This window comes from Setaria italica, chromosome IV (assembly GCF_000263155.2).
Source record: "Setaria italica strain Yugu1 chromosome IV, Setaria_italica_v2.0, whole genome shotgun sequence".
NCBI lineage: Eukaryota > Viridiplantae > Streptophyta > Magnoliopsida > Poales > Poaceae > Setaria > Setaria italica.
In genome coordinates, this window is record NC_028453.1 from 12601500 (window position 1) to 12613883 (window position 12384).

Sequence of the window (12384 nt, forward strand, 5' to 3'; positions counted from 1 at the left end):
GGTCCCCAATAGGATCATCACCGACCTGGGCAAACAATTCACAGGATTCGAGTTCTGAGATTTATGCCAGGACAACGTCATCAACGTATACTACTCCTCAGTAGGTCACCCACAATGCAATGCCCACGTTGAATGTGCGAATGGGATGATCCTCCAATCTCTCAAGTCTCGCATCTTTGACGACGCATCCAAGTACGCCACCAAATGGCTCCGCGAGTTACCCCACGTCATTTGGGGCCGCCACACCCAAAATACTTAGGCCATCGGTTACACCCCATTCTTCCTCGTCTACGTCTCAAAGATTGTATTGCCAACAGATGTAGCCTATGGTGCTCCGCGGATTCAATACTACGAGGAAGGGGGAAGTAGAAAACAGTCAGCAGGTCGACATTGACAGCCAGCAAGAGCATCGTGTGGCGGTCCTCATCCAGCATGCGCGGCACGAGCAGCGGATTCGACACTACCACGACAGGAATGTCTACGAACGCTCATTCAACATCAACCACCTAGTGCTCCGCCAGGTCCAGTCCACCCAGAACATGCACAACCTATCGGCCCCCTGGGAGGGACCCTTCATCGTCAAAGAGGACATCCCGCCAGGCACTTATTAGCTGTAGTAGGCGGACAGCTCAGGCATCCACAATCCATGGAACATTCAACACCTGCGACACTTCCACCCTTAGGACATTCAAGCTATGTACTCTTTATACCTTTTACATTGAAAGAATAGAACCTCAGAGGTTCTTTGCATACCTACTACCTTCTTCTTCTTTTTACCTGAGCTCTTACTAACACTTGGGGGCTATTCGACCTGATCGACAAAATACATCCTCGCCACCAGTCTCGGGAGGCTTCTCCTGTTACGCGCCGACCTCTGGGTCTCACCTCTTCTCCTACCCCTCTCACAGCAAGTACAACTAACTCATGTGGATGGTGTCCTAGCTCGCAAAACCCAGACAACCTTGCATCTGCTCCTTCTACAAGCTCGAGATCCTCTCCCAGCAGAGTGTTGGCCAAGCAAGGCTGGACGCTTAGCGGCTACAGGACTAAGCTACACGATGTCCTGTCATATAAACCAAAGGAGAGACGGAGGCTTTCTTTTCACGTAAGTTAACCAACAAGTTTACTTGTCCCATGACACAGATTGATACATTTTACAGTTTTTTCATTACAGGTCCAGTTCTTTAACTACGTCCTCTACGGCTTGTTTGTATTGCTCGGTCAGCTTCGGGAGGTTATCAGCATCAAAGTCCTCGGCAACACCCGTTCCGATGCATTCCACTACCAGCCGGGAGAAGTGTGTCTTCAGAAGTGCCATGACATTTTTGGTGCACTCCACGGCGGTCTCCTTCATAGGGGTCCTCAACTGACTTGGAGCACTCTTCAGGCAGTCCAGTAGTAGCATTGGCTCATCAGGGTTGGCCATGAGCTGGATTATATCCATCACGTAGCCCGCGGCTAACCTCAGGTCTTCCAGCTCCACCTCTAACCCCGCAATGACCACCTGATCATGCTAGAGCCTATTCATAGCAGCAATCAAGCACCGGTCCATGTCCTTGCACAAGCCGGCCTCATAGGCTAGTTATTGCGACATGGCATACAGTTCATGGCGACGTCGTGGTCTTGTTGCAGTCAAGCATTGGCTTCATTGCACTCTATAAGGTCTCTCTTAAGCCTCTCCTCTTTCTTTTGGGCATCTGCAAAATAACGGAACTCAAGAAAACATACCGGCCTCATCTACCCAAGGTAGATCTTCCATAAGGAATGAAGTTGTACCAGTCAGCAAAGTGCTAAGGTCACTCTGGACCTCCCTGGTGATATTCTTCTGCTCCTCAATCTCTTGATCCTTTTGTCGAATCTGCTTGGCGGCATCCTCCTTGGTCTTCTTGAGCTTGGTATTTAGGTGCTCGGCCTCAAGGCGACACTCCTCGGCACGGTGGATGGCGTCTGCCCACTTGTGCACATGCTCAGCCATATTCTATACAAAAGTTACTCCAACAATTCAAGGATGGGAGATAGGAGCAGAAGTGAATAGCAAGATTGGTCGGCCAACTTACGTATAACACTTCTCCGACCTTGGCCGCTGCTTCCTTCAGGATGGCAAGATCTTTCTTTTCAGCGGCAACATCCTATGCCAGGACTGTCCCGGAGAAGTCCAGGGTGGTGGAATCACCCTCATGGGCATTGACGTCGGCATCATAGCCTGCCGCCTCCGTGTCAATCAGCGCTTCCCTGAGGGTCTCCTCCATTTGCACCTCGACGCTAGCATCTATGCCCCCTGGCACGGATACAGCGACATCCTCGGCAACATCCAGGCATGGCGAAGACCTTGGCTCGGGCCCCTAATGTCCCATCACCAGGCCACTCTTGCTCCCGGCCTGCACAAACGTTGTTGATGCATCCCCTATGGTCGCATCAGGAGTCCGACCTTCTGCACAGGTCCCAACGCTAGCGTCCTGCAGGCCCGACTCGTCCTCCATCACTGCCTTCCTGCTCGGGCGGTGAGACATAGAGATAAAGTGAAGCAATGTACAAACAAAACTTCCAACAATATACGACGCCATGATCATACTCACAATGTGCTCTTCTTCACTTGGAACTTTGGGTGAAGAGGTGCTAGCGGCGGCAGGATCGGCTCCTTTTGCTTTCCCCCGCGGATCTCCATCTTCAGCCACTCCTTAAGCCGCCCACGTCAGCAGTGGTCTTCACATGGAGCTTGGCCTTCTTCTTCTTGGCGGCCAGGCTGGGCGATTCAGATTCGCCGCTTGGCACCCTGGACGAGGTCACCATAAGGGATTTCGCCACCACAGCGGATGCCTTCGGCTTCGTGGCACCCCTCTTCTTGTGCTTCTTCTTCTTCTCCACCTCCAGCTTCTTCGCCTCTGGCGTCTTGGACTCCACCACCTTCCGAACACCCTGACGCGTCCGCCGCCCAACAGGAGGCATGCCACCGGCCTCCATCCTGCTACCCTGGATCAATACATCCTTGCCGGAGTCGTCAAAGGAGGAGTTCGACTCCCAGTCCAGGGCGGCAGGTGTCTGGTCAGTCTCGGTGGTCGGGCGAATCTTGGGTCGATGCTGCTCAACCCCTCCAGGAAGCGATGCTGGATAAAAAAAAAACTCATACTCTCGGCTCTGAAAAGTAAAATAGAATCAAGCAGAAACGGATGCAAAAGTGAAGCAATCAAGCCAAACGATGAAATCATGAACTTACTGGATTGGCCGGCCTAATGAGGCAATGTGCCTTTGGGCATTGCTTGTTCTTGATTACCCCGCAAAAGAACTCGAAAACCTGGCCGGCAACCTCTTCCTGGGTAACCTTCCGTTGTGCCTCCGGATCGGATCCAATGGCCCCGAGTAGTCATATGCTGGGTGGACCCTGTCCTTGATGGGCTCTGTTAGCCTCCGACAAAAGTTGATGCTCACAGCCCCGGCTGTGAGCCCACAACCTTTTAGGTCAACAATCTCCTTCAACAGCTGCTTCACCTGGATTATTTCCGTGGAGGTCAGTTGGTTCGACCGCTCCAGCATTGTCACGGGTGCATATCTGAGCCGGGGCAGTAGCTCAGGCTTCTTATTGGTGACAACAAACCATTCCTTATGCCACCCCTTGTTTGAGTCCTTGAGCTTCAGATCAAAATACTCTTGGACCCTCTTTGGCCACAGTGAGAATCCACACCCACCGATGACTGTCGGTCCCTTCCCCTTTGTCGCGACAATCTTGAGTTGGTACAGATACTACCAGAGATCGAAATGGGGAGGAATGCCAAGGAAACCTTCACAAAGGTGGATAAAAACTGCGACATCCAAGATGGAGTTAGGGTTGAGAAGTACCAACTCGATCTTGTAATAGTTGAGCAGCCCATGGAAGAAATCTCCCATGGGGGTCCCGAATTCATGCTCGAAGAAGGCAGCAAAGATGATAGCCTCGATCCTACCTTCGGTGGGAAACTCCTGGCCCACAGTCACCTTCCATTCTAGGAGGGACTTGGGACCAAGCAAGCCCCGATCGACGAGGGCTTGCATCTTCTCCTCCGTCATCACAGACTTCACCTAGTATGTGGATGGATCTGGTGCCTATTGTGCCACTGTCTCTTTGGTTTCTATCCCATAGGGCTTAGATCCGATGAAGGCGGACCTCTTTGTTTGCATACGGCAGCACAGCGGCTGTGGATCTGGGTTGCGGAGGAGGAGGCGAGCAACTCGATTTGCGGACGCGACAGCGTGACCTAGGGCTCTCAGGCACAGCAGCGATGGTGTTGGTGGCAGTGGCGTTTGAATGCGAGTGGAGTGGAAATGAAAATGGAACCGCGCCTCATTGGCTTTTGAAGAAGTTGACTGCGTAAACCTAGCAACGGAATCCACGGTTCCCCGTTACGGCCCACGCGATAGACAGAATTTGCGGGTTTTTCGTTAAGTCTCATGGTGTGCCTCCGTGGCTCCGCCAGTTCTCATGGTCGAGGGTTGGGCACCTATCTCAGGTGGGCGTGCCTCCGCAGCTCCGTCGATCCTCATGCTTGGGGGCTGGGCGCTATATTTAGATTCTTTTTGCTATAGAAATAATATATTGTTTTCTTGACCATTGGACTAATTACTTTAATCGCTTCAATGTCCGAGGGCTACTCCATATGGAGTGCGTCTTACGACGCCCTCCATATGCTTCCCTTCAATCTACAGGGTGCCAGACATCCCGGAGCTCGGCAGTCACATAGCCATGCGCATTTGGTCATACGCCTGTGAAAGTTACATTTTTTCTTCCTTTTTTGAGCATTTGCGCAGCCTCTCCATCACTATGACGACACCGCACCTTCAGCCGAGTTCATTACAAGCTTTGCTGCGCATCCGTTAGCGACCTGTTCGACTCCACATCACTCAGAGGCTTGAGGGAAAAGGGTACCCACAGGTCCCTACCGACCAGGATACTGGTCGACCCTGGCAAGTGGGCCCACCCGACCATGCCGTGCGGACCAAGGTATGAAAACACGTGGAGCACAAGCTAGGAGGTTGGGCGAACGGATTCTGCCCGGATATCATGGGATACTTGTTCTAAACCAATTCAGATTGCTTTTCATGTAACAACCGGTCAGGATCCAGGATTAGATCCTATCCGATTATAAACCTAGGTCGTAAGCCTATATAAGGCAGCCAAGGACGTCCCCCCCCCTCCGGGGGACATCAACTCTCCGCATACCATACCAACAATACAATTCACCAGAACATAGGACATAGGGTATTACTCTCCAGAGGCCCGAACCCGTCTAAACCTTGCGTCCATGTGTTATCATTCGAGTTCTTGTCTTACGATCTCCCCCGCCTACAAATCTACCACCTAGGTAACCCCCTGGTGAACTGCCGGTCACTAAATCTGACACTCCCCATCCTATAAATATAAAGGGTCGCGGTGGATTGAGGCTAACACCCAATCGAACAAAATATTTACCTTACTTTTATCTTCAAACCCTAATCTTTTCCAATCCCTTGCTTTCCTTTTTCGTTTCCATGGCAGCTGAGGAGATCCTGAGTGGCCTGCCGATCTCAGAGCAACCCTAGGCGTACCATATCTGATAGGATCACTCCCGGGGTGGTGAATGTAGGTTTTTCACGGCGCCCCTATGCTGACCGGTCTGATCGGCTGCTTCAACCGGTCTAACCGGCTTGAAGGCAAGAGCCCGATGAGGTGATTTCCATCGCGCGCGATCATGCGCAATTCGATGTGTTGGTCCCCTATGCTGACCGGTCTGATCAGCTGCTTTGACCGGTCTAACCGGCTTGAAGGCAAGAGCCCGATGAGGTGATTTCTACCGCGCGCGATCATGTTCAATTCGATGTGTTGGTCAGAAAAAGCGTAAGATGTTTAGGAGGTGTGTGAGAAATTTATTAGTTCAGCTGGACTTTCAACATGTGCAGTTCATGATGTTTAAGGATGCTTTTCAAAGATATCAAGGCACTTACAAAAAGGAGGAGGTATATGGTTACATAGTGAGCATAGTGGATCGATGTTTGGTAGTTGGTTCGTATGCTCAATAGAAGATTTTCGTGCATGTGTTACTAGAAGATTTTCGTTCGACCAACAAACGAAAGGACACCACTTGGTGTTGGCACCGTCATTTTTGCTTTGTTTTTCTTATTAGGTGGCAGCAGGCATCCTGGAGCTGCCGTCGTCATCGTCACCGCCGCCGAGCTCCTGGAGCCTCCTCTGCAGGCCGTCCCGCTGGTCGCTGAGGCGCGCGTTGTCGTGCAGCACGCGGTCGCAGTCCCTGATGGCGCGGTTGAGCCGGTCGAGCAGGTCGCGGTTGTCGCCGCGGAGGTGGGCGGCCTGCGCCCACAGCTGGCTGAGCTGCCTCTGCTTGCGCACGCGCGACCGCCGCGCCGACTCCCGGTTGGACGCCGTCCTCCGCCGCCGCCTCTCCTCCGCGAGCTGCTGCCGCTCGCCGCCGCCAGCCTCGTCCGGGCCGCCCAACACGTGGTGGTCAAGAAACGGCTGCTGGCCGGCGGGATGCTGCTGGCAGTGCGCGGCGGTGGCGGAGTACGGCAGTGTGATGAGCAGATCGTTGCTGCTCCACGGGAACAGGTCGTCTGCAGGCGGGTGGTAATGGGTTCCGAACCCGAGAGCGACTGTGGTTGCAGGTGGCTGGTACGGGAGAACAACGCTCGCAACCTCACCAGGGTACATGCTGTCCGATCTCTTGGTGATCGAGTCACTAAGTCAGAACAGAGAACACAGCTGAGACTAGAGAGTGAGAGAGATGTTGCAGAGGTTTCTGAACGGAAGCAAGAGGGCAGCGAGGTGGATTTATAGCCTGAAAAAGGATCATGGGATCCGTACGTACAATACAGGTGCATGCAAATTTGCAATGCGATTGCCCGGTTGCCCCCCACCTGAAGCATGACCAGACGCCGATCGGCTTTGAGCGACGACAGCAACAGCGCCACTGAGGGCTGCGGTCATCGCCCATGGATCGATGCTTATCGTCGTGTCGTTGTCCTGGTTATCGTGTCGGCTTCTCCGCATCTCATATCGGCCTCGTGTGCCTACGAAAGAGTCTGCACAAATTCGCAATCAGGCAGGCCATTCTGCAAGTAATATCAGCAAGCTGGCCGTCCGGCCGGAGTTGGTGCTCCGGCCATTCAGACGGGACTCGCTCGGGAGGTGGTTGCTGCCAGCGGCGGGCGGCGGCGACCGTCGCCGCACCGGATACGGTATACGGCCTGACTGATGAGCAGTCGTCTCTGCAGATCACCGGTCGATGCGCGTATCCGATCCTGCAGTGTGGTTGCGTTCCCCGAAGGTATTTCTACTTCTAGGGGAGGGCGCATAATTGAGGGCGACGAGCGAGCAGCTAGCCGATAGAGATGCTGATCGATGAGACCATGAGCACTGGCAGGCATAGGCCGGTAGCTACGTCCAGGAGGAAGAAGGTGCTCTGCTCCGGATGGCATTCCGTTCCTCCTCGGTCTTGGTCTGAATGATCTGACGCGTTCGCTTTTCTCGGTGAGCTTACGCAACGGGGGCATCTTTGCGAAAAGGAAGACTGGAAGAGATGAAAAGTCAGGTGTGTGTGGTTTTGGTTGGTTGTTCATGGCCACAAGCTCTCGATTTGTTTGTTTTTTTTCATCTGGATAGAGGGAATATGCAGCTCTGCAGATAGGAAATTATGCTCCTCATCCACAGCTGCGTTGATGTGATGAGTAGGCACACATATATTTACTGATAGAATAGAAGTGTTTTTTGGATAAAGAGAATATTTGAGATATGTGTGCGTCACCTCCCAAGGTCGACTCTTTTATTTGCATGTTTAATTGTCGCTTACAGCCTTTTGCGACTAACATTATATTCCAACATGCATGTTGCAATTTCGCTTGTGTAGTTGTGTTGGTCACTTGGTCATTACCACTAACAGTACATCAAATAATGCTGCTTACAAAAACTCTCATCACAGCGATGACACATTTTTCAAAAAGAACAAAGATGATGCATAACGTAGTGGTCTTCATCTCTTCACCGCGTCTAATCGCCCCGGACACGGGCCAACACCATGACCGCGTCCAGATATCTGCCTGTCGTCGCAAACTGACAAACGCCTCGCGATCGATAGGTCCCCTTCACCGGATACACCTGTGGAGATTGGAGCTGCGTCAGAATAATTCAGATCAAGACGTGCTGGTTAAGAGGTAACGACGAGGACCAATGCAACGTCGTCGGTACATCACGCATGATCTTTGCATGAAATCATGCAATGGAAGTACAGTAAGACAAACGGGCCGGCCGGTTAGGTTAACCCAACTGTTCTCTTGCTTTTCGTTTTTACTTCGGCCATTGTGCCTGCCCGAGCAGCTCCAGACGCTCTTCCCTTGTCTTCCTCTCGCCTCCGGTGTCTCTTGCCGTCGGATCGGATCTGATACTCTGATGCCAGTCCTAGTTGCCAGGCTAACTTGAGTTATTACCCCGCTCACCTGCCATTCTTTCAATGGTCGTCCTATCGTCACAGCCTTCCCTCTGATAAAACTCTAAATCCAAAACCTCTATCCTCGACTTAACCCTTTGATTCCCAAATCCCTAAACCAATCTCGCTGAAGAAAGTCCAATCTCACCGGAATGGAGGAGGCATGTCACCATGATTGTCGATTAGAGTGGAAATTGAGGAGGAGGAAAGAACATGATGCAGCAGAGGAAGCAAATACAAAGGTGACAGTTACCGGATCCATTTCGTATCCGGCTTTGGACAGCAAAGTTTTACTGGTCTTTGGACTCTTGTATGTATGCACAAGGAGGCCTAGCGTGGCACGAGAGTGAGTAAGACCGGTGCAGCTGTCGCGTTTCGAGGACAGGAAAATCTTATCCGTGCGCCACCTTTGGCCTTTGGGGCTTTGGATCTGGAACGCGAGACCGGGCCAGAAACGGACGAAGAACGAGATCAGTCGCGGTCGATGAGCGAGAAAAAGCAGAGATCGCCTGCCGGCCGCGTGATTTTCACCCGTCGCGGTCGATCGATTGAATATGCGGTGACCTACCTTGGACTGGTCTAACTTGATTTCTTGGAGTAGAGGCTGCTTGTCTTAATCCTTGCCTCACTGGTGTACTACTAGCTAGCAGACTATACATTGTGCACCGTCCCATCCGTAGCTGAAGACAAGGAACAGAATTGAAACAGAACGGCCGTCGTCCACTCGTCGTGCGGTTGTCCCTTGCATTCTCTTTCGTCGTGATCTCGGAGGAGATCAACGACACGAAGAGGAAAGAAAGCTGCCCGGCACGCAGCACCCTCCGCCCGTCGCAAAGTCCTCACGTCGTGCCCCCAAAAGCCGGCGGCGGATCCCCCCCTCGCCGCGGGATGTGGATCACCGATCACGACCACCCGGTCGGAGTCGTCGCGCGCCGTGGAAACCCACCCACAATCCCGCGCTGGTTTGGTCACGCAACACGACGAGGAGGCAAATCATAGCGGCGCCGGCGCGTCGTGGGCGCGAGTACGCATGCACCGTGATCGCCCATGCACCGGGGGCGGGATGGCCGGGGTGGCAGATTTGGCGTTTGCTGGACGAGCCCGATTGGGCGATTCGAACCGACTGGTTCCTCACTTCCTCGGCTCCTCTTCTTGATCATCATCATAGTACCGTAGGACGGTAGGAGTACAGCCGTCGGCAAGGTGAGGAGGCCACCGATCTTCCGGGCCAGCACGCCGCCGGTCAGGCCAGACCCACATGCTTCCCGTGCGGCCGGCCGGGGCAACCAATCATCCCGCGCGCGTTCCACCCGCCTGTGACACGAGGAAAAGGAACAAAGCGAGCCGTGCCCCGGGCCCGGCCCCCCCGGCTGCCCGCCACGGACGGAGGCGCGCGCGCGTGTCGACCCCGAGTCCCCGGACGAGGCGAAACGGCGGCCAGCGCTCCGGGCTTCGTCCCGTGGCATTTGGATGTATAGAGAGCCGTAGCACACGCATATATAGGAGCTTGGCGCGACGGGAGAACCAGGCTGGCTGGTGATACAGGAGAGAAAGATGGCGTTTTCTATTGCTTACCTAACGAAGCTATTTCCAAAAACATGCAAAGTTCATCGAGGAATTTCTTATCTGGAATTGAGCCTAACCTACTTAATTACTATGTTTTCAACTTATACATTCAAAGTTAATCAAAATTTCAAATGTTTGGACCGGAAGATTGTAAAAGAAAAAAAAAGGTCATGTATCAATCGCAATTCGCAAAAGACATAGAGTGTTTCTGACGGGAGAGAGCAAATCAATCTATCATCTTGAGATTAAAGATGAAGGCATGGCGTGACGGGTAAATGAACACACATATGCTCCCTGCCTCTCTCTTTTAATTACTACTACTGCAGTTATGCGGTAATCTAACACGCTTATGGTTATGGAGATGACGGATGTATATACCCATCTCACATTCCTTTACCCTTTTCACCTCTGACCAGAACAGAAAGTTCGATCTTTAACCCATGGAGTCATGGTTTTGAGCCATTAAACACGCGGAAATAGACATTTAATTTGTACGACCGCAGCGTACTACCGTCATTAAATAAACTACCTTCTGAACTCGTGTAACAACATCAGAGTGGCGCAGCGGAAGCGTGGTGGGCCCATAACCCACAGGTCCCAGGATCGAAACCTGGCTCTGATAAATTTTTGTGGGTTTCTGGACCCATTTTTCAATTTCTCTCTTTTTTTTTCCTGTCCGTTCCTGTGGCACGGCGATTCCCAGCCGTCTGCTTTTACGTACCCAGCAGTCTAGCTCCAGGCCTCCAGCACAACCAAAGCTTCCTTTGATGGTAAGAGCAACTTCAAAAAACTACTAATTTTATCTCTAATAATCTTCTTTGGGGGAAAAATAAAAAAAGAACTCCAACAGTTTCTCTAAACCTCCCCCAATCTTTTCGCGACGCCAAAAAATAGATAGCCACCGCCTATATTTTCGCGTTTGCATTTCTCCCCCAATCAACCCATTCCCACACGCGAGCATCCCTTCCCCCCGCACGCGAGCAGACCACCCTTCCCGCGCGCACAGCAGCAAGGGGAGGGGCAGCGTTGGCGGGACGACAGGTGGCGACACCATGTTTGAGCTGGCTGAGCAGGAAGCCCACGGCGGCCAACAGATCTTCAACATCTCCGGAGCCAAGTACGTCACCTTCAAAGGCCTCGCACGCGCCTGCGCAAAGGTAACGAGAGATCTCGCCAAGAACCTGAGCTTAGATATTGCTATATAGTCCGTTAAACTTCTTGATGCAAGCCGTCCATCCAAAGCAACTTGCAGCGACAATGCCATTATTATGCTAGGAAACTTTAGGAAGCTTTCTAGCAAATTAGTAGTCTGTTTCCAAGTTGGTAACTTGGTACCACAATGACCATTTATAGCTGAATCGTCACTTTCAATTTGGTCGCTTGACTCTCGTCGTAACAGCAAAACTTCTGCACTGTTTAGGATTTACTATTTACCTGAGGTACAGTTGGTTGGTAACAAATGAAGTCGTCTAATAATGTGATATGCTCTGCCAATGATTCTGCCATTCAGCTTATCTGTTGGGTCGGATCAGGATAAGCTTCGCTTTCTTATGTCAATACCAAATAAGCGATTCATCAATGGATGTAGCTGTTTGATGTGCAGGCTGAGGGTTCCTTAAGCCCGAGCTCATCCACTACAACCCCAAGGACTTTGACCTCTACAGATGCAGGCACTACGGCCAACCGATCCTGTCCAGCAGGGCCAAGTAAGGCGTGGCGGAGGGATGCTTCAACATCGCATGGTGCTCGTCAGCGGCTAGCACCCTCAATGGCCCAGCGGCGACCACATGCCTCAATGGACCGGTGACGGCACAAATTTGCAGAGGTGCAGCATCGACGACCTCGACCTTCCCGGTGGTCCTCCGATAGCAGCCCTTGCCGGCGACGATTTGGATTCCGTATCTAGTGACCCCTCTGCTGCCTTCGAACAAACAGCCAACGGCAACTCATTTGGAAGTGGTACGAATTATAAGCTCTTCATTTCAATTCTTTGCGGTAATCCGGATTAAGCATTGCCTGTCCAAATATAAATTAGAGTTAGCATCTTCGCTGAACATGATTTGTCCAAGTGTGTCTTCATCCCAAAATCAAGCTGGCCCCCTAACGATAGCGAAACGTGCCTGTAAAACCCCAAACGCTCGTTCCACGTCCTTCTTGCAAGCTTCTTGGACAGTTGCAAAATATTTCTTCTTGTTACCTTGTGGTTCAGGTATGGTCTTCATAAATGTTGCCCACGAGGGATATATGCGATCGGCAAGATAATAACCCATTGTATATTTGTTGTTATTAATGGTATAATTCACCTCTGGAGCTTGACCTTCAGCCAGCCGTGCGAATACGGAAGATTGGTGCAAAACGTTGATGTCGTTGTGTG

General features: G+C 51.9%; 1 protein-coding gene and 1 non-coding gene across 2 annotated transcripts; one reads left to right on the forward strand and one right to left on the reverse strand.

The window, feature by feature from the left end:
* Window positions 1–5907: 5907 nt before the first annotated feature.
* On the reverse strand, window positions 5908–7069 carry LOC101770685 (basic leucine zipper 8). The gene has a single exon (XM_004965169.2). It carries the CDS (start codon window positions 6671–6673, stop codon window positions 6128–6130), a length of 546 nt encoding a protein of 181 aa, XP_004965226.1. The 5' UTR covers window positions 6674–7069; the 3' UTR covers window positions 5908–6127.
* A 3491-nt stretch (window positions 7070–10560) lies between these two features.
* On the forward strand, window positions 10561–10632 carry TRNAM-CAU. Its single transcript has one exon. It is a non-coding gene; the product is annotated as a tRNA-Met (tRNA).
* Window positions 10633–12384: the final 1752 nt, after the last annotated feature.

Bases quoted from the DNA above. Each gene is read 5' to 3' on its own strand.
- LOC101770685 (XM_004965169.2), bottom strand. From the start codon at position 6,673: ATGTACCCTGGTGAGGTTGCGAGCGTTGTTCTCCCGTACCAGCCACCT.